General features: G+C 60.5%; 1 protein-coding gene across 2 annotated transcripts; it reads right to left on the bottom strand.

Annotated features, from left to right (window-relative positions):
- Positions 1–27,629, bottom strand: LOC128826767 (SPARC-related modular calcium-binding protein 1-like). Of its 2 annotated transcripts, none has more exons than XR_008442885.1 (12): positions 27,462–27,629; positions 10,300–10,492; positions 9,979–10,085; positions 9,323–9,422; positions 8,568–8,618; positions 7,707–7,760; positions 7,058–7,135; positions 6,160–6,352; positions 4,177–4,259; positions 3,351–3,450; positions 1,967–2,285; positions 1–498 (listed from the first exon to the last, which is right to left on the bottom strand). XR_008442885.1 is itself a non-coding variant. In XM_054010259.1 (12 exons), exons 1-11 carry the CDS (start codon positions 27,540–27,542, stop codon positions 2,045–2,047), a joined length of 1,281 nt encoding a protein of 426 aa, XP_053866234.1. In that variant the 5' UTR covers positions 27,543–27,629; the 3' UTR covers positions 1–498; positions 2,037–2,044. The 2 variants fall into 2 exon arrangements, 1 of the variants encoding a protein (XP_053866234.1); XM_054010259.1 differs by having other exon boundaries at positions 2,037–2,285.

Below are 27,629 nucleotides of genomic sequence, written 5' to 3'. Positions count from 1 at the left end.
CACGATACTTCTATAATTTATTGATTCAGGACACAGATTACAGGATTGTTGGGTTGTTGTTTTTCTTACCAGTTTCTGCTTTATAAGGAAGTGGAGGGATTATAAAGTAGTCGGAGCCAATTTTAAACCCCCCCGATAGTAAAAATAAGCAAAGATTAGGTGGGGTTAAATAAAGTAAGAACCCCTAACGGCACTTTGCATTTTGCAGGATTCTCTTATCTACAGAAGAGAGGAAAACCAGGGCTGAACAGCAGCGGAGTCCCCCAGGTGCAAATCAATGGCCCGGCACGTCCACATCCCTTAGATCGACCGCCCGCCTTCTTTCTAAAAGGTCCGTCCGACTTTCTTCAGCGCCAGGGAGTTAAAAATAAAATCCACATTCTACAGTTCACAGTGCAAATCGTCTGCCATCAGAGGTGGGAATGCAGTGCTGGGCGAGGCAGCGCCCCCTGGGGGTGGGAAGGGCAAAGCAGGGCGCGCCTCTCTTCAAGGAGACGCCTGGGGAAAGAGAAACGCCGATTAGATGCAAGTGTTTGCCGTGTGGATTACGGTAGCAGCCTGGGGCCCCGGGGTGCTGGGCGCACAGCGAGAGAGGGTCCCTGCCCCAGAGTTGGCACAGCAAAGGGGCAGGAGTGGAACTGAGGTTTGGAGACTGACCCAAGGAATAGAACCCAGGAGTCCTGGCTCTCAGCCCCCCTGTTCTAACCGGCAGATCACGCTTCTTCCGACCAACCAAAACCAGAGCTTTGAAAGGTGGCTTTGTACACAGCCCTGCCGGTGACCTTCAAGGTTGATCAGTTGCAGAGGGCTCGGAGAAGAGCCCCGGGAAAGGTCGAGGGCTGGAAAACCTGCCGTAGAGTGAGAGACTCAAGGAGCTCGGTCTATGAATCTCAGCAAAGAGAAGGCAAAGCGGTGACTTGATCCCAGGCGATCAGTGCCTACGGGGGCGGGGGCAAATATTTAATACCGGGCTCTTCATACCTTTCATACCGGGCTTTTTAATACCAAGGTCTAACACGATCCCATGGCTGGAAGCTGAAACGGGGCCAGTTCAGACTGGAAATAAGGGAAACCTTTTTAACGAGTGGAACGACTTACCCTGGGGTCGTGGTGGAGTCTCCATCCTGGAGAATTTTTTAACCAAGCCAGGATGTTTTCTGCTCTAGGGATCGTTTCGGGGGCAGGTCTCTGGCCTGGGCTATACAGGGGGTCAGACGAGATGAACACAATGGTTCCTTCTGGCCTTGAAATGAGCAACTCTGTCCTCCCAGCCCCGGCCTGACCCCTACCCATCTGTTGCTCTAACCTGTGCAGTGGTGGTGTAGCCGGGTGGGTGCCAAGATCTTCGAGACACAAGGAGTGGGAGGTGATACCTTTTATTGGGCCATCTTCTCTCTCAGCAACAGAGCTTGGGCCAAGAGAAGACATTATCTCCTCCCACCTTGGCTCTGTCTAATGTAGGGCGGCCAGCTGGGAAATGCCAGCTCTGCCATGGAGAGACGACAAGCTCAAGGACTTGCCCGGCTGTCCCTCGGAAGCATCCCCTAGCCAATGACCGCCGGAGACAGGATTGAGGCTCTGCCCGGGCCGGGGTCACGCTCTGCCCTGAGTTACTGCTCAGGTGTGCTGGGTAAATTAACACGTAGCTGCAGGCGGCGACACTTGAAAGCCCCTTTTTCTAAGGCAAGCTAATGCCTGGAAAGGGGATTTTTTTTCTCCCTTGCTTTCTGTGATAGCTTGCTGCCCCCTGGCGAATCCGGGCCCCCCAGATACAGGAGGGGAGTGGGGCTGGGAGCGAGGCTGCCTGAGTTCCAGTCCCAGATTGGCCCAGAGCAAGCAGCCACACAGTTTCCCCTCCTTCCAGCTGGGCACATGCCCCCAGCCTGCCCGCCTGAGAGTATCGGGAACTGGGTTTCACCCCAGCCAACCTCCCCATCCGTCCTCCCCGGGCTGGATTTGAACTCACAACCCAGGGGCTCTGCTGCCACCTAATCCAAAGCCAGCTGCCAACCCCCCGGAGCGGGGGGCTCACGCACACCCAGTGCTAGCTGAGTCCCAGGCAGGCCCTGAGCTCCGGCAGGGAGACGAGCCGGTTGGCGTCCAGGTCGCAGTACTCCAGGAACTTGCGGGCGCAGCGCTTGGGCCGCGCGTGCTGCTTCACGTAGAGCTTGAGGGGCCGCAGCTCCCGCTCGCTCAGCCCGTCGCTGAAGTCCTTGTCCAGGCGCACGAAATGCCAGCGCGCCGCCCGCTCCTCCAGGCTGGGGCCCGGCGTGCGATCCGACAGCCTGCGGGGGGCAGAGACACCGTCACCTGCCGGGGCTCGAAGGCCCAGTCTCAGCGCACAACTCCCCCCCCCCGGGAGCCGTGAGGTTGTCGTGGCCACGACAGGGCAACGTGGACTCCTGCTGCACCCGACCGCCCTGTGGGGACTTTGGGACGCCAGCCGGGAAGTGCCGCAAAGTGCCAGGCTAGGGCAGAGGGACTGGCAAGAACAGCTGTCAGGGGATTGCAAACACCCTCCTCCCCCTGGGAGCGACCGGCCCATGAGAATCAAAGGTCCATGTAACTCAGCACAGGGTGATTGGGGGCAGAGCCACGCCTGGCTTCCAGCTGCCGGGGGTTGAGGGTCACCCCGAGCCCGGCGTTACATCCCTGACCAGCTTGGCTAATAGCCACTGACGGACCTATCTGTCCTGCAGGATCTTATCTAGTTCTTTTTTGAACCCAGTTGTATTGGGGGCGGGGGGCACACGCTGGCTGGCTCATGGCGAAGGGGTCTGAGGCCTTTTAGGCTTCTCCCAACCAGAGCTGAGCCATTAGCTCCATTGTACAGGTGGGGAAACTGAGGCACATAACGACTCAGTAACTTGCTCACCCAGCAAGTCAGTGGCAGAGCTAGGACTTGAATCCAGGTCCCCTGAGCCCGGGAAGCAGCATCCTAGCCACTGTCCCCCCCCACCTCTTGGGGGAAGTAAAGGAGGGAGGGGGCGAGTCTGGACTCATCAGACGAGCCAGGAATAGGAGCCCATCCCCCTTCCAGGCAGCCCCATTGGTCACGGCCAGCCCCACGGCTCTGGGCTGACTGACTAGCCGCACCACCGTGGTCCCACTGTAAAACTGGGCACAGATTGCCCGGGGCCCTGCGGCATCCCGGCTGGTCACAGGACTAAGGCGGTGATAAACCTTTGCTCTGCATCATTAGCGCCGGCCCCGCCCCGCTTCTTCTTGGTTAGCCCTCCATCAGCCAGCAGGGGTCGCGACAGAGCAATGGGCCAGCCACCAGTGTGGGGGGAGAACCCGCCAGAGAGCCCTGGGCTTGCCCTTCAGAATTCACCGGGCCCCCGGCTCACCTCCTATGCGTGATGGGCATCAGCCGGGACTGGGTCATGTCGGACGTCAAGGCCTTCATCAGATTGGACAGGAACTCTGCCTTCTTGGGACCCGGGCAGCCTGGTCGAGAGGGGAGGGGCAGGGGGGTTATGTGGGGCTCTGGGGAGCTGCCCACCTGTGACTCATCCCCACTATTGACCTCTCTCGGTCACCCACGCCCGGCGGGCGAGAGAGACATCGGCACGATGCTCGAGGGGGAGGCGGCAGCTAGCCGGATTCAGCGTCCGGCCCGGGGGTGGCCACGGTCCCCCCCAGCCAATGTCAGCGGGGAACTCAGAACAAAGGGACACACACCCTGCTGCTCCCATAGTTACAAGCCCCTGTCGCCAGGAGGGGAGCATGGGGGACTGGCTCGCTGGCTCAAGGAATGGGGCACAGGGCCTTTCCCCTGTAGGGGGCGCTGGCTCTTGTCTGGCCCCAGGGCAGGGGACTGGCTGGCTCAGGGGGGCGGGGAATGGGGCCTTTCCCCTCTAGAGGGTGTCAGCTCCATCATCAGGGGAGGCTGTGAGCTCTACACCCCCACACCCACCCAGGGAGCTCTGCCCGGCCAGGACAGGCTCAGCCCCGTTCCTCACCCAACCGTGGGCACCGCGCCAGCTTTGTCCGGCTCCCTCGTGGGCAGTCTTAGCAGAGGGGCCAAGAGGACCAGACTCCCCTCTGCGTGGGGGCCGCTCATTGGCAGGACACTGGGAACAGCCAAGTGTCACATGGCCAGAGAACCCGAGCCCCCCCCAGGCTCCCATGGAAGTTAGGGTGCCAAGGCCATTGGTTGTACCCCCGCCCCACCTGGCAGCGCCCTGTCCCGGAAGAGAGAGCCCATCTCCGCGCTCTTGGCCGCAACATCAGACTCGCAGTCTGGCGGGAAGTTCCTGGGTGGAAGAGAGATGGGTCAACGTCTGGACTTTCCCGGTTGGCACGTGGTGCTGGGAGCTCCCAGCGCTGGGGCAGAGGAATGGGGGTGGAAAGGGGCTGCTCTTTGCAGGATTTTTGATGCTTCCAACCCCCCTCCACACATACCCCATAGGCAACCCCGTTTTCAGGAGGGGAAACTGAGGCACGGAGGGGCTGGGCAGGAGGAAGGATTTAGCCCAGGTCACATATCATAGTCCAATCCCCAATTTTTGTCTCAGATCCCTAAGTGGCCCCCTCAAGGATTGAACTCACAACCCTGAGTTTAGCAGGCCACTACTCAAACCACTGAGCTATCCCTCCCCCCAACCAGCCCGGAATAGAATTAGAGTCCCAACTCCCAGCGCCCCGCCCCCGCTTTAACCACTAGACCCCACTCCCCTCCTAGAGCCAGGGACAGAACCCAGGAGTCCTGGCTCCCAGCCCCATCTGGCCACTAGTCCTCCCTTATGACCACATAAACTAGCGTTAGCATTAGCCATAAACCGGGTGTGGGCTACTGAGCGATTCAGTAGTTCACACATTAAATCCACTCCCCAAGTTCTCTGCACACGTTTCTGGGGTCACTAGACCGATGGTCAACAACTCAAGGACTCTGTGTCCTCCACTCGGCCTTCGTTCCTTGGGACCCCTTGCCAGCACCCATGTGGACGCGCGAGGTCTGCCCAGTGCCACGCACCAGCGGTCACCTGGGGTGACTCCGGCTGAAGACCGTAATCCTAGAGTTGGCTCCAGCCATCGGAGTCCTGACTCAGGCAAACATTTTCCTTTGAAAAACAGAATTCCCCCCGCCCCCCCAAAAGTGTGTCTGTTTCCAGCTGAAAAATTGAATTTTTCATCCACAAAGCGGAAGGCCTCAATATTCCAGGCTACCACGGTGCCTCACGGGAGCTGTAGTTCAGGTGTTTCATGCTTCCCTGTTCCTCTATGGGCTAGGCTCTCTGACTGGACTACATCTCCCATGCTGCACTAGGCCAGAAACTCCCTGGCAGTAATTGGATCTTCAAGAGGGGAGGCTGTGGTGCATCTTGGGAGCTGTAGTTTGGGTGCTTCAGGATCCCATTCTCCTCTATGGTAGGGTTACCATACGTCCGGATTGTCCTGGACATGGCCGGCTTTTTGGTCCTCAAATCCCCATCCGGGAGGAATTTCCAAAAAGCTCAACATGTCTGGGAAAATAGGGAGGCATGATAAGGGGACCCCGAGTGTGAGTGGCTGCAGCAAAGCCAAAACTAACAACTCCCCCGATCTGCTGGGGCACAGAGGCGGCAGGCGGCATCCGAGCGCGCAGCCGCCTCCTCCCCGGGCTCCAACTTTCCCGGCTCCCGCCGCTCTCCACCACGGCAGGGGCCGAAGCAACTTCCCCAGAGCAGCAGCAGCTGGAGCCCGGGGGGCGGGAGGGAGGAGGAGGAATGCGGGGTGCTCAGGGGAGGGGGCAGAGTTGGGGCAGGGAGGAGTTGCGGCGGGGGCGGGGCCCCGTGGAGCGTCCTCTTTTTTCACTGTTTAAATATGGCAACCCTACTCTATGGGCTAGGCTCCCGGACTAGACTGCACCTCCGATGACATACCACGCCCCCCCTTTCTTGGAGAGGCAGTTGCATCATGGGACTCCCTCGCCCTGGTGCATCATGGGAGATGTAGTCCAACCAAAAGCCCCCCCAACATTTCCCATGGAAAATTCAAATAAAAATGAATTCCCCCCCCATTTTCATAAATTTTCAATGGGTCCCCCAAATGGATGTTTTTTCCCTAGCTCTAGCCCCGCCCCCAGCTTTTAACCCCTTCCACTCCCAGGTGGCAGGAGACGATCGAGGTTTATGCCATCCTACAGCCACACGGTCTCGGGCGCTGGACACTGACCTGGTGGAGGTGCCGGGGACGGGCCGGCCGGTGTCGGCCTGCACGCACCAGCAGTAGCCCGTGGCCTGGTGGCACTGGACGGGTTTGTAGGTGCCGTCTCCCTCGCACTCTGGGACGAAGGTCCCCTCCTGCTGACGCTGCTGAATTTCCTCGAGGGCCTCCAGCCGCTCCTGCTCGCAGGACGGAGGGAACTCTGCGGGATGCGGGGGGCAGGGGGGATTATGGGGGGGCTTTTTACCTTCTAACCCTCCGGGCACCCAGTCCCCACATGCCCGCCTTCCACCAGCTGGGATCAGAACCCAGGCGTCCGGGCACCAAGTCCCCTCCTGCCCCCCACTCCACCAGCTGGGATCAGAACCCAGGTGTCCGGGCACCGAGACCCTCCTGCCCCTCCCACTCCACCAGCTGGGAGTGGAACCCAGGCATCCTGGATCCCAGCCCACACTGTAGTGTAACTAGACCAACCTTCTCACTCCCTTTCCCTTCCCCACGTCATTTTGGGGTCGACGCCCCTGTCGAAATCCCAGTCATTGTCCCCCCCTCCCATTTGGTTTCGGTGGCATCAATGTTTCTTACAGTGGATCCCAGAGCCAGTTTTCTAGGGCTCTTATTTGCATGGCACCAGTGCCAGGCCCAGCCCAGGGCCCCACGGCACCTGGCGCCGTATGAAACAAAGTCTCCAGTCTAGAGTGTCCCAAAGGAAAACGATCCCTCGCTGAAAACAGGGGACCCCTCACCCCCGATTCTCTGCACCCCAGGACAGAGCCGGGGATCAGGGAAGGGCCTGCGAATGAGACCCCAAACTACACAGCCCAGGCAGCAGTCGGAGAGCTGGGGGGCAAAGCTGGGCACTGAACCCCGGGTTCTCTAGCCCCCCCTTTGTCCCGCCCCGAGTTACCTTGAATCCGCTTCACCGTGCGATTGGGCTTGAAGTCGGGGAGGATGATGGGTATGAGGAACGGCAGCGAGGTCCCCTCTGAAAGCGGCAGAGAGAGATTTGGGGGTGGCGGGGGGGGGAAGGAAACCCCCCAGGGTCCTCCTCCCAACATTCCCCCCCCTCGCCACGCATGCTCCAGCTCCTCCACCAGGGGGCAGCAGGCACCCCCCCCCGTTTCCTCCCAGCCTGCGTGGGCAGAGATGCCAAGGGGGCACAGACCTCTGATGCCTCCGAGCAATACGGGGCTCTCCCCTTCATAGGTGCCGGGTGGGGCCCAGGGGGCAGAGCCCCTTATATTTGGGGGGAACCATCCCCCGCAGGTAGGAATGGCATGAGGGAGGGGTGGCTGGGCCAACTGTGGGATAAAGGGGGCAGGAGATCAGCCCCCCGTCCACGCAGGGTTAACAACAGAGCAGCAGCTTTGCCCAGGGGAGCAAAGGGGACCCAGGAATGCCCCAGGCAAGCGGGGGTTCAGATGGCACCCCTGGGAGCGGTGAAAGCTCCCCCTCCCTCCCTGGCATGAGTGCAAAGTGGCAGACGTGCGTGCCGTCAGCCAGGCACCCCCCCCCGATAAATGGGAGTCGGGGGTGGGGGTGGGGGGGTCGCTTACCTTCCTGCTTGTGGGGCGGGGGGCTTGCCGGGGTGGGCCTGGGTCTCCCGCCTTCTGCATTCAGGGAGGAAAACAGTTCGAAGGCCACTATTACAGAGGTCTTAGTGCCATCTATTCCGCCCAAAGAGTGGAGTTCACAGCACAGACCCCAGCGCCAGCAGCCCTGCTGGGGACAAGCGAGGTGTGGGGGGGTAAGGGCTCCCCCCCATTATTTTGGCCGCCAGGGCACTGGGCACACACCGCCTCAGCCCCTGCCCTTCGGGGCGCTTTCCTGATGTTTGTTCAGCCTTGTGCTACCGGTAGTTACCACCTGCCCCCACCCCTGCCAGCAAAGAGAGGGAAACTGAGGCACGAGGCAGGGGCAGTGACTTATCTGAGGCCGGGGAATAGAACCCAGGGGTCCTGGTGCTCAGCCCCTCCCGCTTCAGTCACTCGTCCTCGCTCCCCTCCCAGAAACGGGACTAGAACCCAGGCATCCTGGCTCCCAGTTCTAAGGAGCTGGTAGGCAGCTGGCCAGTCTCATGTTACAGGGCTAGAGTCTGGGATAGGGACCCCCAAAGACCCATTAGGAAGCAGGCTGCAGTACCCGGGTCTCCCTCTAGAGGGTGCCCATTCACGGCTCCCCACTCGCGGTTCAGCGGGCTGGGGAATTCTGTGGGGGGCAGCGACTGCCAGTTGGGGACCCCCCCCCCCTCACTGCCCTGCCGGGGTGCCAGGCTACGCACATGGGCATGGCAGAAGATGGAGCAGGGCTGTGGAGGGACGGGCAGGAGTCATGGCACCGCAGTGGGGCAAGGGGGGAGATCCAGCATTCGCGGGGGGAGAGGGGGGAGCTGGGATGAGGGCTGGGTGGGGGGTTACCTCTCCGTGATGAGTTAGGGTCCTGCCAGGACGGTCGCACCACATAGGAACCTGGGGAGGCGCCAGAGACAATTCATCCCCATCGCCCTGACGCCCAGCCACCCTCCTCTAACCTCTAGGCCCCACTCCCTCCCCGAGCTGGGCACCGAACCCAGGGGCTCAGATGTGCTGGGCCCAGCACACAGCAGGAGGCGGGGTGTATGTGTGTATGGGGGGGGGTGCACCATCGAGGGAGGGAGGGGGGGACCTGGATCACAACCTGGGGGCAGTGGTGGATTGGCCCAGGGACCCTGGCCAGCTGGGGGGCCCCTGGAAAAAATCCGCCACGGGGCGGCGGAAGCCCAGAGCCCAAGCCGCAGGGCGGGGGAAACCCCAGCACCCCAACCCTGGTCCCCAGCAGAAGTGCAGGGGGAAGGCCCAGCACCCCAACCCCCACTGCAGCCCCGGGACTGGAGCTCTCACTCCCCACGGTGACCCAGGGGCCGTGGCAGGGGGGACAGAGCTTCTCCGGTCCTGGGGGGGCAGACAGGGGCAAACGGGTTGCAGGGCCACAGTGTGTGTGTGTGTGGGGGGGGGGCATGCCCGTGAGTGGAACAGGGGTGGGGCCGTGGAGGGAGGGGCAAAATGGGGTGGGGTCATGGGCGGTGCCGCAGGCAGAAGGGGCGGAGCCGCAGGCAGAAGGGGCGGGGAGGGGCCCCCCACTTAGTCTGGCCACGAAAGCTTAATCGGCCTCAGCCTGGGGGGCGGCCAGGTACCTGTGCAGTTGGGCGTCTGGTTGAGCACGGACGTCCCGCTGACGGGTTTGCCCTCGGTGGTGGCGCACCAGCAGTAGCCCGTCTGCCTGTGGCACTGCACCTGGGCGGGGAGGGACGCACAAGGCAGGTGACCCCGAACGGGAGCTTGGGGATTTGCAGGGGCGAGGTTTGGACTTTCGGGGCCAGGACGGGGCAAGTCTCTCAAAAATTCTCAGGGGCGGGGGACAATCCCCTCGCGGAGCCCTGGCCCCATTGAGCACACCCCATTTCCAGGATCCGGCCCCCTCCCCCGGGGTCCCCTGAAGGGAGGCCGCACCCCATGCCCATGGCCCTGCAGGTTGGTTGTCCAGTTTCTGCACAGGGGCTCTACGGGACAGCATTCATGCCACCCCCACACTGGAGGGCGCTGCGTGGCAGGGACCCCCCCATGCCCAGACCCCACCCATGTTGATACAAGCGGGGGGGGGGGTGTGGAGATCTGGGGTGAACAGCGGGGGGTCCACTCTGGGCAGAGCGTAGCATGTCCACCCCTTGCAGCCGACGAGGGCTGGGAGGAGGGGGGTTCTCCATGAAGGCTGTGGGGCGCAGATGGACCCCGCAGTTCTCCCCCAGAGGAGGGGGGGGGAGAAGCATGCCCCCCCACACCCCACCGTTACCTGCAAGAAGGAGCCGTCCTCGTTGCACTCAGGGACGTAGATGGAGTCCGCCTGGCGCCGGGCCAGGGCGGCTGCACGATCCTCTTGGCACCGGGTGAGGTTCAGGCCTGCAGGGGGAAAGGCAAGGGTCAGAGGGAGTCACGGGGCGGCTGCTGGATCCCACAGGTCCGCTGGGGGCAAGGGACCCATGCCCACAGCCCTGGCCTCACCCAGTTCCCAAGCCAGGGAATTCCCCACCCCACCCAGGCGGACTGTCAGATCGGGGAGCGGGAACCTCTCCGAGGGCAACTTAACTCTCCCCCCGGCCAGGGCTCTACCTACTGGTGGGGTCGTGGTGGGCGCCCCCACAGCGGAAGCGGGGCAGTGCCTGGAGGAGGGGCTCCTGGCACCGGGCGCGCTGGAAGACACACTGGGATTTGTAGAGTTTGCCGTCGGAGGCGCAGACGGGCCGGTGGCGCTCGCGGGGGCATTCGGCCGGGCATGGCGGCCCCCGCTCGCTCTCCGAGATGATGAACTGCAAGGAGAGGAGGGGTGGAGAGAGATGTGAGATGTCTGCCCCCCACCAGATCCACCCTGCATGGCCCCCTTGCACCACCAAAATCTACCCTGCATGGCCCCCTTGTCCCCCCAAATCCACCCTGCACCGAACCCCTTGTCCCCCTAGATCCACCCTGCATGGCCCCATTGCACCACCAAAATCTACCCAGCATGGCCCCCTTGTCTCCCCAAATCCACCCTGCACCGAACCCCTTGTCTCCCCCAGATCCACCCTGCACTTCTCCAAATCCACCTTGCATGGCCCCCTTGTCCCCCCCAGATTCACCCTGCATTCCCCCCCCGATCTACCCTGCACGGCTTCCTTGCACCCCCAAAATCCACCCTGCATGCCCCCCCCATATCCTCCCTGCACAGCCCTTGCACCCCCAAATCCACCCTGCCTGGCCCCCTTGTCTCAGCCCATAGCCGCCAGCCCTGAATTCAGGCTGACTAGAGAGTGCCCCCTGCAGGGGGGGGGGGGGGAAGGGGGACATGAGCAGGAACCTAGCCCTATGGATGAATAAGGCCTCTCAGTTCATCAGTAGCTCTCCCAGCGCTCGGTCAGCATCAGTCACCCCATTTTACAGAGGGGGAAACTGAGGCACGGGGGGGCATGATTTGCATGCAGCTTTCCAGCTGGCAGGGCCGGGAACAGAAGCAGCGTCTCCGGCTTCCCAGTCCAGCGTGCGAAGCACTAGGCCACCACGGAAAGAGCACGTCGCCGGTTAATACAGAAGCCAGCTGAGGCCTGTAGCCCTCTAGCGTGGACCCAGGCAGGTGGTGACGGGAGGCCAAGGTGTTCGCTAGACTATCAACACAGGAGGTGCCCCATGGACAGGAAATGGGGGAGCCCCGCCCTGGAGTTCTCCATAGACCCAGGCTGAAATTCACCCCTCCTCCCCGGCTCCCTGTGTGACTTGGCCGGGGGACAGGAGTTGGTTTAACTAATTGCACAGTAAATAAACGCCAGGCAAAGGGGGGGGGGGCATTAAAAGCCACTAAGTTTTCAGACTTCATTTGCTTGATGCCAGCGTTTTTTCCAGAGCGAGCGCCCAGACCGCAGGCTGGCGGGGAGCAGGACAAGCCAGCCACTTAAAGCAGCCGGCGTAACCCTTTAGGTGCCCGGCGGGTACACGCCGTTCTCTCCCCCTTTGGACCTGCCCGGACACCTGGGTTCCTCCAGCTCTTTTCTGACAAAGGCCCTCAATGACTGGAGGTCAGTTAAGCCATGCTTGACGAGGGGCGGGGGGAAAGGAGGGACTTGCCCCCTATTTTATTGGGGGGTGGAATCTTGAAGTGCAAGGGAAAGGAAGCACTTGCAAGAGATCACATGGGGGAGCCAAGAATAGGACCCAGGTGTCCTGGCTCCCCTCCGCCCCCCCAGCTGTCAACCCAAGGCCTTGCCCCAAACAAGAATCTCCTCTTTGGTGCCCACACGCCGGGGGCACCGTGCCAGCGAGGGGGGATTGGCAGCTGATGGCTTGGACTCAGGGGAGCCCTGCCATACCTCCAGTGCCAGGCTGGAGGGGGGAGGAGGCGGGCAACATTTCAGGTCCTCGGGTGGATTAATGGGCAGGTTGTTGCTTGCGCTTGTAAACCGGGAGAGCGTCTGTCTGGTGCCCGGCCCACCTGCGTCCCCGGGGCAGAACGCGGCTCCCTTCCCAGGCTTGGCTCAGCTGGGGTCGGCCGCCCCGCCAGGAGCGCTCCAGGTGGGTGGTTACGGGGGCTGAAGTGTGTGGTGACAGTAAAGGGCTCATGTTTAAGGGGAAATGCATGACACCCCTGGGTATCCCAGTCCTGCCCCCCAGCTTTTCTGATGCCCCTCACCCGACCCACAGCCCCCTGCTGTCCCAGCCCTGGGTGCCCCTCGGATACCCCTCAACCCGACCCACATCCCCCTGCTATCCCAGCCCTCGGTGCCCCACGGATACCCCTCAACCCAACCCACAGCCCCTGCTATCCCCGCCCTGAGCGTCCCCCTGCCCCACTGATGCCCCTCAATCCCCAGATTTCAGGAGCCGGGCTCTGCAGGATGTTTCACGGCAGGAAATGGGTCCATGCCACGATCCCATCTTGGGGTGTGCCAGCCCAGGGGTTGGTGGGGCAGAGCCCCCTGCTCACAGGGCACGGAGCCAGGTAACCTTTGATCCCCCCCCATAAGTTCACACACTGCTCTGGCCCATGGGAACGGAGACCATCACTGACAGAGCAACGCGGGATCTTGAGACAGGACAGAGAGAAAATCCAGGATTTGGGGGGAACCTGATTGTTCCCACTCTCGATCCTGGATGCCCAACCCCAAGGGTTTGTACAGCACCGAGCACATGGGGGCCTGGTCTGTGACTGGGGTGCCTAGGTACTATCGTAATACTCCTCATAGCAATAAAAATGGACAGCACCTGGCACAACAGGAGACCTGGGACCCCCGCATTGCGCTAGGCGCTGTGCATTTAGGTGTAATATGGTAGCACCTAGGAGTCCCAGTCAGAGGTCAGGCCCCCAGGTGCTACCGTAATACACCTAAAAGCAATAAACTTGTACAGCCCCTAGTGGTGGATTGAGATGAAGCAGGGCGGACAGTGGGTGGGAGTCTTTCCATCCTATCACCCCACCGCAGGGGGCGAGTGGAGCTGTCAGTGGGGGGGTCACCCAAGAAGCTCTGAGGTACATGTCCGGCCCCCATTATTGAAGTATCTGAGCCCCTCCCAGGGCTGTTGTCTCCATTGTAGAGAGGGGGAAACTGAGGCAAGGAGTGGCTAAGAGACCTGCCCAAGCTCACACAGGGAGCCTGTGGCAGGGCAGGGGTGTGATCGCAGGCGGGGGCCCCAGCCACGGCACACACGGCCCCCTGCAATTCAACCCCGCCAGCTTCCCCCCTCCCCCAGCTGGTGCCCCTCAGACCTGACCCGCAAACACCTGCAAGTCCACCCCCGGCTTCTCCCTCCCCAGCTCCGCTGGTGCCCCTCAGTCCTGACCCGCAGCCCCCTGAAGTTCCACCCCCAGCTTTGCTGCGCCCCGACCCAAGCCCTGCTGCTGCCCTTTGCCAGAGGCAGATAAGAGGCACTTGAGGGTTTTTGGGGTGGGGGGAGTGGGCAATGGGGCCACTTGGAAATACAGAGGCCTGTGCTTCCAGGCTGCCTGTCTGATCGGCTGTCAGCAGCCCACGCAGAGCTGGTTCTGACCCCAGTTCCCAGCCCCCTGCAACACCCGGCATTGTCCACGGTTTGAATTCTGTCCCCAGGTCCTGGCACGCTCCGGGTGCCACACCTGCTCCCCGGTCAGACCAACAGCCTCCATGCTTCTGGGCCACAATCCTCACCCAGGTCCTCCCCCTGGCGCCAAGGGGCCGGGATCCTGCGGGGCCGCGGGCGTTGGCATGCGAAGCGGGTGGCGGGCGCCGAGGCTGCCGTGCGAAGGGCAAAGCTGTTGACAGAATGATGGGACGGTGACATAAACCAGCGGGGGCGAGTGGGCGCGAACTGGCCGAAGCTCCCAAACCCTCACGCGAAGAAGAGCCCTAGACACACACGGCGCTTTTCAAAAAACCAGCCCTGGGCCAGTGGCACCCCCCCACAGCCCGCTGCAAACAGGACACCAACCGAGACCCCCCCTAATAAATACACCCGCCGTCTCTTTCCATCAAAGGCGTCTCTTAGCCACACAGACGTGACATCACTCCTCCTGCCTCTCCCCGAGACGGGTCCCCCACCCTGCTAGGAGCTGGGACAGCTGGCACGGACTAGCCCCCCAAGCCGCCTCCACTCCCCCAGCTGCGAGTCCATCCCTGGCTGAGTCTCCGCTCCCCTCTGGCTCTCACCCGGCAGACGCTAGTCACCGCAGGCTGCTGGTGGACTGAGGCTGGTAGCAGCTCAGAGGCCATGGTGATGGGCATGCTAGAAGAACCCGGCTATAGAGTGCCACCCCCCCAAACCACGCACAGACACTATTCATAGACCAGGCCTCCTGGACCCAGCTCAACGCCCTGCCACCACCCCTCTCCGAGAATTCACTTCCCCTTTGTGTCCCCCCCAAATATGCCACGGCGGGTCTGAGATGTCACCCTTCCGCGCGGAGCTCTGCGGCTGGCTCCAGCCACTAGAGGGGACATGACACACATACCTAGCCAGCGTGGTATTAAAGTCACTGGGGGGGAGGGCGTGGCATTAATGAGGGAAGCTCCCTACCCCCCACTCTACTGCTGCTCACAGGCAGGCCCCCCACGCTTCAGGCAGCGGGTCCGAGCTGTGTATCCCAGGCCACCAGCCCCCACAGGCCGAAGCCAGCTACCCACTGAGACCAAAGCATTCCAGCCCATAGCAGACACGACTGCCATTGGCCCCAGGCAGAGAACAGGAGGGATTGAGGGGCGCCAGCGCCCGAGACCCTCCCCCGCCCCGCCAATGGCAGGGAAGTTAGACCAACCCCAGGTCATCCCAGCAAGTGACCCGCACCCCCTGCTGCAGAGGAAGGCGAAACCCCATCAGGGTCCCCGCTGATCTGAGCTGGGGGGGGAGAAATTCCTTCCTGTGGCAATGAGTTAGACCCTGAGCACGGGTCAGAACCAGCCAGGCAAGCGCTGGCGAGAGACGGAACAATCGGGGCTACCTCAGAGCCCCGGCTCACCCCGTCTAGTGCCCCTTCCCCAACCGGGCCCATCCCTGCTGGTTCAGAGGAAGGATATTTAAAAAACAACAAAACCTTCCCTGAACACATGGGGGGGGGAATCCCTTCCTGACCCTGGCCAGCAGAAGCCCTGAAGCATGAGATTTAGGAACAGAAGAAAGAAACTGGAAGTGAGCCCCAAGGTTGCCAGGCCCTGCTTCCCCCTTCACAAGCAAGCAGCAGAGGGAGTGAGGGGTGTGTGTGAAGACATCAGCTCAGTCCATCCACCCCCACTCCCACCAGAAGAGTGGCTCGTGACTTCCTCCAGGCATGCAGTCTCGGTGCTTTGTGGGGGGAAGGTATCAGAGGTCTCCTACAGCAGGGGAAGGGAAGGAGAGCTCCTGGCTCTGCCACTCACCAGGGAACCCAGGAGTCCTGACTCCGACTACCCCACACTTCCCTCTCGTAGTGGGGGGGTTGCTGCAGGAACAGCTGCTCCACCCCAGAGGCAGCTGCATCTCAGCACTGGCTGAGGGACCCCCGTACAAACAGCTGCCCCACCCCAGAGGGGGCTGCATTGGGCGAAGCCAGCCCACATGCACACAGACGGGAATACAGTCCTGCAGTCTGCTCCTCAGAGGGTCACGGGCTCCCTGCGTGGGAGCCGAGGCGAGAGAGCCGGCCCACTGGCTCCCGTCATGGCTCGGGACCCGAGCCGACACGCGCTTTTCCCGGCCGCTGCTCTGCGGTTACAAAGGCCACGTGGCAGCTGAGCCCCCAGGGTTTATTTACTCTGCACCAGCCTGCGGCTCCAGTGAACCCCGACAGGCAGGATGAAGGGAGCGGCCCCGGGCAATCCCTGCCCCCCTGACCCAGCCAGGCCTGGGGACAGGAGAGTTGCAGGGGGGGGATGCTGTCTGTATATCCCAGCCTGGGGGGGGCGTTCCTTTCACCCCCTTGTCTTTCCTTACCTAGCCACCTGCACCAGGCACCCCTCTGCACCCAACCCGACGGCCCAGGCACGGGAAATCACAGCTCTTCCTCAGAGTGGGGGAGGAAACGCATGAACGAACGGGCAAGCCCTGGAGCGCTTGCCTCGCCCACCAGCTGGGGGACTGGCTGCCCACTGAGTGGTTTGTGGAGCTGGCCTCAAGACGGGCACGTTTAGTGGAAGAACTGGAGTCAAAGTGCCCGATACGAGGCTTCGCGGCTTCCTCTGTGGCCCAGGGGTGAAGTCTCTGGGCTGGGATCCAAGAGCACCAGATTCCAGGCCCATCTACGTGCCTCGGTTTCCCCAGCTGTAAGATGGGGATAATGATCCTGACTTGATCTAGTTAGACGGTGAGCAGTTGGGGGCAGCCCCCTGATGCAATAGGGGAGCCCCCCCCCGCTTCCAGGCAAGGGCTCCAACCCCAATAGTAACCCCCACAAATAAGTCAGGCTCCAAGCAGTTTATTAATAATCGGCCGTTGGGCTTCATTACCCTTTAGCTGGGAAACCTGCTCCACTGAGTTATTGTCTTTTCATCAAGCATCGCTCAGGACGGTTCTCACCAGGAGGTTAATTCTGGCAGCTGGAGCCAGAGACCGCACCCCGTCCCCCCCCCAGCCTCAGCTCCATCAACACCTCGCAGCCATGGCCAGGAGACAGCACGGCCGCCCTGACGAGCCGGTCCAACCCCTGGGGGACCACGGAGCCCGGTCCTAGAGAGCAATGCCTTTAAACACCAATATTGGGTTAGATTCCTCTTCCCACCTCTACTCCAGCCCTGGAGCGGGGCGGACGGACGCCCCCAGGGAGCGTGTCCCCTCCCCGTTGGAAGGCGGGTGCATCTGGCCAGCTCCTGGCAGACGCCCGCCACACGCTCAGGGCCCTGGCAAGCCAGCCCCGTCCATCTCAGGGCCGTGTCCGTCCCCCCCGCCCCCAAGACTCCCGCTGATTCTCCCGGCCGCCGGCGCCTGCCAACGCACACAGACGGGTCCATGCAGCTGTCAGCCGGGGGTAATTTGTTAGGGCCTCTGGTGGCACAGAGATGCGCTCCCGGCTCAGCCCCTGCCACCGAGTCAAAGGGCCATTGTGTACCTGCCACATGCGCCCCCCCCCCCCGCTTCCTTCCCTGCCCCCCTCAGACAACAAGAGCCTTCGCTGTACAAGGCCGGCGTGGAGGCCTGGCCGAGAGCGACTGGGCCAGGCTGATGAAGGGGGCCCTTAGTCTGAGAAGGGAAAGGGGGTTGGGGAGAAATAATCCATGGGGCTGAAATTGACTCAATCTTGAAGATGAGATCATAGACCCCTTCCCTCTGTGCCCCCCCTCAGGATTTCTGCCCAAAAGAGGCTTTTAAGCAAGGAAGGGGAGGATAGATTATTAATAACCAGGTGATTGAGAGTCGAATCTCCAGCCCTCCCCTCCCCGCTGCAACAGGGACAGGGAAGGGGATGCTACGGAGTTTGAGGGGGGATCCCAGGGCTGGGCTAGCAGGGGGCTGTGGGTCAGGACCGAGGGACATAGGCAGAGCTGTACAGGTGTGGGGTGGAGGGGGGGTGGGAGCCCAGGCTCAGCCTTGCGGGGGGGACCCCAAATAGCTACCTGTGCTTTCACCTAGTTACCAATCCACATGCCCCCACCTTGAGCAGAGTTCCATTGGGCTACTCCAAAACCCTGTGAAATGTGACAGGCGGAAGAGGAGGGGTCCCTTCCTGCTAGGCTACCCCTCCCCCAGTTTACATTTCTAGCTCCCAGTCCCATGTACCCCACTGCTCCCCAGAGCCTGTTCCCTCATGCAGCAAGCACCGGCTCCAGTTCTTCCCAGGCCCAGGGATGCTGCCAAAGAACTGGGCTGGCTGGCGTTGACCAGCAGATGCGCTGAGGGGCCGCGGAGGCACAGGGGCTGCCTGCAGACTCAGGCAGATGGGGCTGCACCCCTGGGAGACATTTGGAAGCTTCTCTGGTGCCACGAGGGCCAGAAACCGGCTGCTCAAAGTTCTGTCTCTTTCACCAGCACTAGGTTCACCAAGATCAGAGCAGGAGGTTGGGGGTGGATGGAGGGTGTCCTCTCTGCTCCAGCAAAATGGGACTCTGGCCAGAGAGATTCCCCCTTACCAGGTCCTCAGCCTGACCCCTCCCAATGTGGGAAGGGTGGGGGGAGGGGAATGAAAGGACCAGGCCTGCCTTCCCCCCACCCTGATTTCCCTGGCACAAGCGGCCTCTTAAATCCATTAATGGCCCTCCCACACCTGAGGAGAGCGCGCTCAGGGGCGGCGAGATGCCTGTCTGGCGTTTCCCCTTCACATGCTGCTCTTGCACCTTGGCCCGGGTCCTGGGACAGCGCGTTCATTGCCCCTGGGCGGCAGCGCCTGGGTGGGTTCCCACCGCCTGTACTCCGCAGGATTCTGCCTGGAAACGGGCCGGGGGGGCGGGGGAGGAGAGTGGGATGGGGGAAAATCCCTGCTAATTTCCTGATTCCACCCCCCCTCCCCCCAAGCTCTGCCTGCCCTACAGAGACATCTGGATCTGCATCGCATTGGCATGGGGGGGGGTGGAATGGAGCAAGCTGGGGGGGGTAGGTCTTGGGGCATGCATGGGGTGGGGGTGCGGTCTGTGCGGTGTCACCTCTGCTGCATTGCTGCTACCTTGGGGGAGCGGGGGCCAAACGGAGCCGTGGTGGAAGGCAGAGCAGATGCTACCATGAACTCAGCTAGACGCTTTCAGGGCCTGGTACCTTAGAGCCCCCCGCAATGCGCAAGAAGAGGGGGCAGGAGGAGACCTTGAAGAGGTGGATGTGGAGTTACACCCCCCCATAATGCACCCCTACAATAGCACCACCACCTCCACCCTCAGCACACACCACTCTCCCCTCCCATCCCTTCAGGCAGTGCAGCCTAGTGGCACGAGCACTAGACTAGGACTCAGCAGGCCTGGGTTCGATTCCTGGCTCTGCGGCTGGGGGAACCACGAGTGAATCCCTGTCCGGCTCCATGCCTCAGTTTCCCCACTCTGTAAAGGGGGAGAATGCTCCCTGCCTGCCTTTGTAAAACGCCTCGAGATCAATGGATGAAAATGCCAGATAAAAGCCAAGGATCAGAGCTCGGGGGTTGGGAATATCAGATTAAGAAGCCAGGAAGATGGCTATCTTGGTTCTACCTCCAATCCCCTCAACTGCATTTGGTCATTAGCCAAGACCATAAATTCTTTGGGCCAGGGACTGTCCCCCTACACATGTGTCCGTACAGCACCTAGCACCATGCCTGCCTTGCATGCTCCCCCCGCTCCAATCCCTCTAGCGGCCATATAAACGGCCCCTCTGAGTCTACCAGCATACTATCTCCCCCAGCCCCACATGGTTCTCATGTGCAGCAAATCCCCAGGCCAGACCTACTCCAGGAACCCACAGCCTCAGGCAACCCCAAGACAAACAGCTCCCTGCTGCCAAAGCAAACTGGAGATGTGAGGACAGCGCTGGAGGGGACTTGATCCCAATTCAAGTTCCCATCAAGAGGAGACAAGGCCCCAGGCCGCACACCTGGCTCCGGCTCCTGCTACAGAGAGGGGTGGAGGAGGAACCGAGCACGCAGGTGAGCCGGAAAGCGGGACACCTGGAGTTCTGTGCTGTGGGGACCCAGCATGGGAAGCAGCCTCCGTTTCTCCCCCACCCCCTTTCCGATCCCCCCACATGGAGAAGCGCAGATGTAGCAGGAAAGATTTTCAGGAAGAGGAGCCTAGAAACAGAGGCCTCGGTAAAGTGTTAGGAGGAGAAAAACAGCTTGATGGTCAAACTTGTTCTGTAGGAGCCTTAATATCGACCTGTGCACACGGATTGAGGTGGAGCTGGGAAGGGAAGGAAAGGAAATTCTATGAGGATTTTGGGGGTGAGGTGGGGAATCAAATTCACACACAAAACAAAACTGTGACCGACGAACAAAACGATTCCATTCGAGGCAGAGTGGAGGTCAATCAAAACATTTCTCCAACTCCTAAAATATTTTGATTTTGGCCCTTTTAACGTCAACCAAAGTTAAATTTCAAAACACAGAGTCGTTTGGCACTAAGACACAAACCTGGAAACGGCTGAAACAAGAAGTCCCGTTCTGACCATTTTGAAATTCTCAACAGCGAGTCAGGAAACACATCAGGACTGACTCTTTCCCCAGGAACAGTCCTGCTCTCAGTAAAGCTGCTTGTGGGGGACTTTTGGCCCAAATTTTTCATCGAAACATTCCCCAGCCAGATCTAATTTTAGGAACCCGGGTTTTGGAGCTCTTTAGCCATATAATTAAGGTCCCTCCCCCGTTACTGAGGGAGCCTCCTATTATTAAGGCTGGAAGTCTTAAAACTAGCTCAACCCACTTTTCACCCGTGGTGACCACTGACCTCGTATGTAAAAAATAGAGTGGAGAAGAGCGAGGCTCGGGACATGAGAGCAGTTCTCAAGTACATAAATGGTTGTTACAAAGACGAGGGGTGGAAACAGGGGCAGCTCTAGGTTTTTTGGCCACCCCAAGCACGGCAATTAGGCAGCACACGGATTCGGTGGCGTTTCCGCGGGTGATCTGCCGGTCCCGTGCCTTCGGCGTACCCACAGCTGAATTACCGCCGAAGCCGCGGAACCGGCGGACCTCCCGCAGGCATGCCGTCCTCACAGCGACCGGCAGGCCGCCCCCCACGGCTTGCCACCCCAGGCACGCGCTTTCTGCACTGGTGCCTGGAGCTGCCCCGGGTGGAAATGATTCTCCTTAACCTCTGAGGCTAGGACAAGAAGCAATGGGCTTAAATTGTAGCAAGGGAGGTTTAGGTTGGACATTAGGAAAAACTTCCTAACTGTCAGGGCGGTTAACCACTGGAAAAGTTGCCTAGGGAGGTTGTGGAATCTCCATCATTGGAGATTTTTAAGAGCAGGTTGGACAAACACCTGTCAGGGATGGTCTAGATGGTGCTTGGTCCTGCCAGGAGTGCAGGGGACTGGACTAGATACCTCTCGAGGTCCCTTCCAGTCCTATGAATGAAGCTACCTGTAGCAGCCTGACAGGGGTTTAGCTGCGACATCCCCCCGCCCCCATATCTTGGAAGATTCAGTGGTAGCCAGGTGGGACCTCAGTAACAGCTGGGTAGAAATTTGAAATGTTGGGATTTCAAATCGTTCTGTTCTGAGACAAAGAAGAAAAAAAAAGTTCCTCTGAAACCAACAAAAAACCTGAACAAAACAATACAATTTGTTGTGGGTCAAAGTGTTTTGTTCCCATGTTGACCTTTAAACCATCTTTTAAAAATATATTTAAAAAAAAAGAATTTTGTTTTGAAAGGGCAAAAAATAAAAATGTTCCGTCTCAAAATTGTCAAAACAGGATGTTCTGAGATTATTGAAATGCTCCTTTTGTTGCCCCCCCCGCCAAAAAAAAAACAAAAAAGATGAAACTGACAGGATCAGAAAGACGTCAGTTTCCATGAAAGTGGCATTTTCTTCTACAAGGACTGATGAAGAGTTTCCAGTCAGCACCACTCAGCCCCTCCTCACAACCCCGCAGTTTACAGCACGGGATCTGGCCAGACAACACGAGCTTTTGGTGTGTTGCAGCCGCACCAGATAATGTTTGCCCCCGATGGCCTTAGAGGTGGCTGGCACTCATGCACGCAACGCCACAAGCGGAGAGATGCAGAAAAGGCCGGGTGGCTAAGCCAATCTCTTGGGAGGCAGGTCTCCGTCCAGCCCCTTCCACCAGCCCCGCATGTAGCTGGCAGGGAGCCCTCCGGCCCACCCCGGGCAGCGCTGATATTCTAGCATGGGTAAAGCCGGGCCACCTGTTGCATCAGGGAGTCAAGGTCACGCGCCAGCCAGCGAACCCAGCCCGTATTGATCACTTTCCAGGGTGCGTGCCGGCTAGGCCCCCAACTGACTAAGGCCGACATATACAAGGCCCAAGAAGGGATGACGGCAGCATAGGGCCGGGGAAGCTGTGATTAAAATTAGAAGGTGCATCAGCACCCAGACAGGCTGGGTCAGACACGAAATACAGACGCTGGACACCCCCGGCAGTAGCTTGCACCACAGGCAGATCTGTGCTAAGCAACCCCCCTGAAGCTATGCGACGCAGCGTACCTTCCTGTCCAATAACCCCACTACAGTTCTGGGGGAACCTCCACCCTGTTACAACCCCCCCACCGTTATTTTGCATGCTGGTTGCTTATAGACTGTGGTTTCCTCGTTAAACTGCCCCACTCTCATTGGACTGGGCGCCTGCCTTGTTGATATGCCCAACTGGGCGTTCATCTGAGATCCCGCCAACTCATTCCACCCGCCGCCCTCGCTTACCAGCCAGTTCGGCTTTTGCCAACCTAGAGGCTAGAAGCTCTGGGTTTTGCTAGATGCTCACCAGAGCCATGCAGTTGTAACCCACTATGCGGGGTCTTTTCTACACCCCCAACCCCACCTGTGCTGGGGATGGCTCAGAATGAAAGCCTGTTCCTCGCTTTCCGCTCTGCAGTCCCCCCCCATCTGATCCCCGGTCTGGGCCGTCACCCAGCCTCGAGAGTCACCCTGTAGTATACGTTGGTGGACAGACACAAAGCAAAAACTCAGACTCATCTCATCGTAGCTGGTCCCACCAGGCTGTCCCCCCTGCCAGAGTTAATACACCCCTCACGCTGTCAGCACTGCAAAATTCGGTAGACCCCCAGAATAGGAAGGTGACATGGAACTGAGGGGGTGGTGAGCTGAGTCTATCGTTCTGCCCCCCATCAATGCAGCTGAGATCAAGGTAATGGCTCCCTCCCATACTCACCCCAGAAAAGGTTTTAGGAGACCCGGCTCCCACCCACCCCCAAAGGGCTTCCCAGATTTAGCCACAATGCCCCAGTTCTCAAGGATCATCCCAAGAGAGCAATTCCGCCCCCCCACCAACAGCTGCTGTGGAATAGAACAACGGCTTGATGTTAACATGCCACATGGTCATCTACCATGGGGGGAGAGCAGGATTTGAACCCAGGAACTTCAGCTCATGTGGTAGAGAACCAAGCTGGTGCTGCTTGAAGAGAGACTCCCCTAGCCAGGCGTAGTAGTAGGCTTTTAGCCACTGTAGACTAGCTGCTAGAGGGAAATGCTGCCCCAAATCTCACCCCACCCCCCACACACACACCCTCCCGCCCAGATCTGTTAAGCAATGGAGATTCACTACCTTAATGCAGTATGGTCTACTGGTTAGAGCCTTGACCCAGGAAGCCTGGGTTCTCAGTTTCGGCTCTGCAGCTGACCTGCCGGGTGACCGCGGTCCAATCACTTACCAGCTCTGTGCCTCAGTTTCCCCATCCTACTCTTCATCTTGTCTAGCTGGGCAGTGAGCGCCTTGGGGCAGGGACGCGGACTAGGAGTTCGTGCAGCACCCTGCACAACGGGGGCTCCCGGGCACGGCTTGGGCCAGAATCGGAGCCCAGCAAAGCCAAAGAGGGCTCTAAGAGGAGCTGGAGTCTAGTCGGACTCACAGCAAGAGAATCGGTCACTAGAGCTCCGGGAGCCGCCCAGAACAGACCCAGCTTAACTCTCAGATCCCATGGGCAAAGCAAGAGAATTTTTTTTTTTTTTTTTAAATACAGGGCCCCTTCTCCCACTTGAGCTGCAGTGGGAGAGTTGGAAGGCCCTGCCCTTCCTGCACCCCCATTTCCACAGATCCAATCTCAATTATTCACACTCCAGCAGCACCTACAGATCACCCCGCCCCCGCTCTATCACACCGGGTGCTGCGCAGACCCCGACCGAGATCAGCCTTCCTCCCCCCACAGGCACTGCACAGACATGTAGCAAGACTGTCCTTGCCCTGAAGGTCTTTGCAGCTAAATAGCAAGGGCAGCCCTCTTTTGACAGGTGGGGAAATCGAGGCACAAAGACTAAATGACTCAGAGAGCCGACGGCGGAACCAAGACTTGAACCCAGATCTTGAATCCCTTTTGCTCATGTGAGGGGGCGAGTTACTAGATCCTTCAAACCGCGGATTTAACAGCATTGAATCCCCCCAGGGTTCACCCCACTGGCTGGGAGTTTTGCTCTGGTTTTAACAGCAGCGTGCCCAAGAGCCCAGGCTTGTAAAATCAGTTCCCCGGGGCGGCGCAGGCAGCCAGATAAGGGGTCTCCCAATGGGAACGATCGGGGAGATTTGTGCCCAAGGGCGGTCGCTTGCTCTGTGCTGGGGAGTTTCCTAGCTTCTCCTTCCAGCCCGCGGGATGGACTCGAACCAAGAACCGAGGGGGCAAAGCACAACCAGCGTCTCACCCAACACGCCTTCCGCGAGGCCGAGTCAGAAGCCGATTACTTCAAGGCCTGGATGGCCATCTCCAGGCACGTCCTCAGCCTCAGCACGCGGCATGTGGCAGGAGCTCCTGGGTCACGGCTCTGCGATCGCAAGTGCCAACAGCCAGTCCCATCCGCACAAGGATCTCAAAGCCCTTTGAGGAACACTCAGGCTTATCATAGAACTAAATCATCTGCTTGCACCCGTTCTCTTCCCAGGGGGTAGGTTAAAAAAAACAAACAAAAAAAAAAACCACACCTTATTTTGTAGAAAGGGAAACTGAGGCACAGAGAGCAGAAGCGACTTGCCCTAGGTCACAGAGCTGGCAGAGAACCAGGAGTCCTGGATCCCCCATGCCTGCTCTAACTCCCTTATTAAGTATCAGGGGGGTCACCGTGTTAGTCTGTATTCACAAAAACAACGAGGAGTCCAGGGGCATCTTAAAGACTAACCGATTTATTTGGGCATGAGCTTTCGTGGGTAAACCCCCCCCCACTTCTTCAGATGCATGGAGTGAAAATTACAGACACAGGAGACAGTGTTTCCACAGAGCCCTCTGCACCCCACAAGCTGCAAACACAGAGCTCGCCCAGCGCCCCAAAAGGGAAAACCAAACCTTGCAAAACCAAAACCTGTAGGAGGAGCTTCTGTGCGGGGGGAGGCTCCGCTGAGCAAGCCCCACGCGTGGGACACAGCCCCGGCCCGACCCTCTCACCGCACCAACCCACGAGGCAAAGGGAGTTTCTGCCACAGGCCTTGCCAGCCGGGGCTGACCCTCCACCCCACAGATAACCCTCCCCAGGAAGCCTGGAGGGGAGCCCCCAGCAGAGCCCTCCCCTCCGTAGCAGCCAAGAAAGCAGCTCCCGGAGACTAAACTCTAGGACTTAGCTACGCCCAGCCCCTCACCCCGCTCCCTATAGCCCTCCCCTGCCCCATAGCCAGAACCCACCTCTAGCCCCACAACCATGCTCCCCTGTGGCTAGCCCCAGCCCGCTCCCTATAGCCCTCCCCTGCCCCATAGCCAGAACCCACCTCTAGCCCCACAACCATGCTCCCCTGCGGCTAGCCCCAGCCCGCTCCCTATAGCCCTCCCCTGCCCCATAGCCAGAACCCACCTCTAGCCCCACAACCATGCTCCCCTGCGGCTAACCCCAGCCCGCTCCCTATAGCCCTCCCCTGCCCCATAGCCAGAACCCGCCTCTAGCCCCACAACCATGCTCCCCTGCGGCTAGCCCCAGCCCGCTCCCTATAGCCCTCCCCTGCCCCATAGCCAGAACCCGCCTCTAGCCCCCCAACCATGCTCCCCTGCGGCTAGCCCCAGCCCGCTCCCTATAGCCCTCCCCTGCCCCATAGCCAGAACCCGCCTCTAGCCCCCCAACCATGCTCCCCTGCGGCTAGCCCCAGCCCGCTCCCTATAGCCCTCCCCTGCCCCATAGCCAGAACCCGCCTCTAGCCCCCCAACCATGCTCCCCTGCGGCTAGCCCCAGCCCGCTCCCTATAGCCCTCCCCTGCCCCATAGCCAGAACCCGCCTCTAGCCCCCCAACCATGCTCCCCTGCGGCTAGCCCCAGCCCGCTCCCTATAGCCCTCCCCTGCCCCATAGCCAGAACCCGCCTCTAGCCCCACAACCATGCTCCCCTGCGGCTAGCCCCAGCCCGCTCCCTATAGCCCTCCCCTGCCCCATAGCCAGAACCCGCCTCTAGCCCCACAACCATGCTCCCCTGTGGCTAGCCCCAGCCCGCTCCCTATAGCCCTCCCCTGCCCCATAGCCAGAACCCACCTCTAGCCCCACAACCATGCTCCCCTGCGGCTAGCCCCAGCCCGCTCCCTATAGCCCTCCCCTGCCCCATAGCCAGAACCCACCTCTAGCCCCACAACCATGCTCCCCTGCGGCTAGCCCCAGCCCGCTCCCTATAGCCCTCCCCTGCCCCATAGCCAGAACCCGCCTCTAGCCCCCCAACCATGCTCCCCTGCGGCTAGCCCCAGCCCGCTCCCTATAGCCCTCCCCTGCCCCATAGCAAGAACCCGCCTCTAGCCCCCCAACCATGCTCCCCTGCGGCTAGCCCCAGCCCGCTCCCTATAGCCCTCCCCTGCCCCATAGCCAGAACCCACCTCTAGCCCCCCAACCATGCTCCCCTGCGGCTAGCCCCAGCCCGCTCCCTATAGCCCTCCCCTGCCCCATAGCCAGAACCCACCTCTAGCCCCACAACCATGCTCCCCTGTGGCTAACCCCAGCCCGCTCCCTATAGCCCTCCCCTGCCCCATAGCCAGAACCCACCTCTAGCCCCACAACCATGCTCCCCTGTGGCTAGCCCCAGCCCGCTCCCTATAGCCCTCCCCTGCCCCATAGCCAGAACCCACCTCTAGCCCCACAACCATGCTCCCCTGTGGCTAGCCCCAGCCCGCTCCCTATAGCCCTCCCCTGCCCCATAGCAGGAACTCACCTCTAGCTCCACAACCATGCTCCCCTGTGGCTAGCCCCAGCCCGCTCCCTATAGCCATCCCCTGCTCCCCTACCCCATAGTCAGAACCCACCTCTAGCCCCACAACCATGCTCCCCCATAGCTAGCCCCAGCCTGCTCCCTATAGCCCTCCTCTATTCCCTGCCCCATAGCCAGTCCCCTACTTCTAGCCCCACAACATCTACACTCCCCCCATGGCTAGCCCCCTACCCCCACCATGCTCCCTCCTGCCAACCCCCTACTCTCTCCCCACCCCACGATCCTTCCCACACTCCTCTCCCCCCAGAGCCAGCCCCTCATCCCATGCCCTCTCCCACTCTCTGCCCCCCAGAGCCAGCCCCTCCCCAATCCCCATGTCCTTTCCCCCCTCTCCTCTCCCCCCAGAGCCAGCCCCTCATCCCATACCCTCTCCCACTCTCTGCCCCCCAGAGCCAGCCCCCATGTCCTTACCCCCCTCTCCTCTCCCCCCAGAGCCAGCCCCTCATCCCATACCCTCTCCCACTCTCTGCCCCCCAGAGCCAGCCCCCACGTCCTTACCCCCCTCTCCTCTCCCCCCAGAGCCAGCCCCTCACCCCATACCCTCTCCCCCTATCACCCCCGATCACCTTACCGGGGATCTGTCCCATCGCAAGGGGGCCGCCAGCGCGGGGCCCCCCAGGAGCAGCAGAAGCCCCCAGCGGAGGCAGGACATGGCTCGGGGCAAAGCAAATCCCAGAGGCAGCGCCCCAGCCCCGGGCTCCCGGTTTATAAAGCCGGAGCGAATCCGATTCCCCCCCGC

This window comes from Malaclemys terrapin, chromosome 20 (genome assembly GCF_027887155.1).
Source record: "Malaclemys terrapin pileata isolate rMalTer1 chromosome 20, rMalTer1.hap1, whole genome shotgun sequence".
NCBI lineage: Eukaryota > Metazoa > Chordata > Testudines > Emydidae > Malaclemys > Malaclemys terrapin.
The sequence above is the reverse complement of the archived record's forward strand: the minus strand, read 5'-3'. Positions and strand labels throughout refer to the sequence as shown.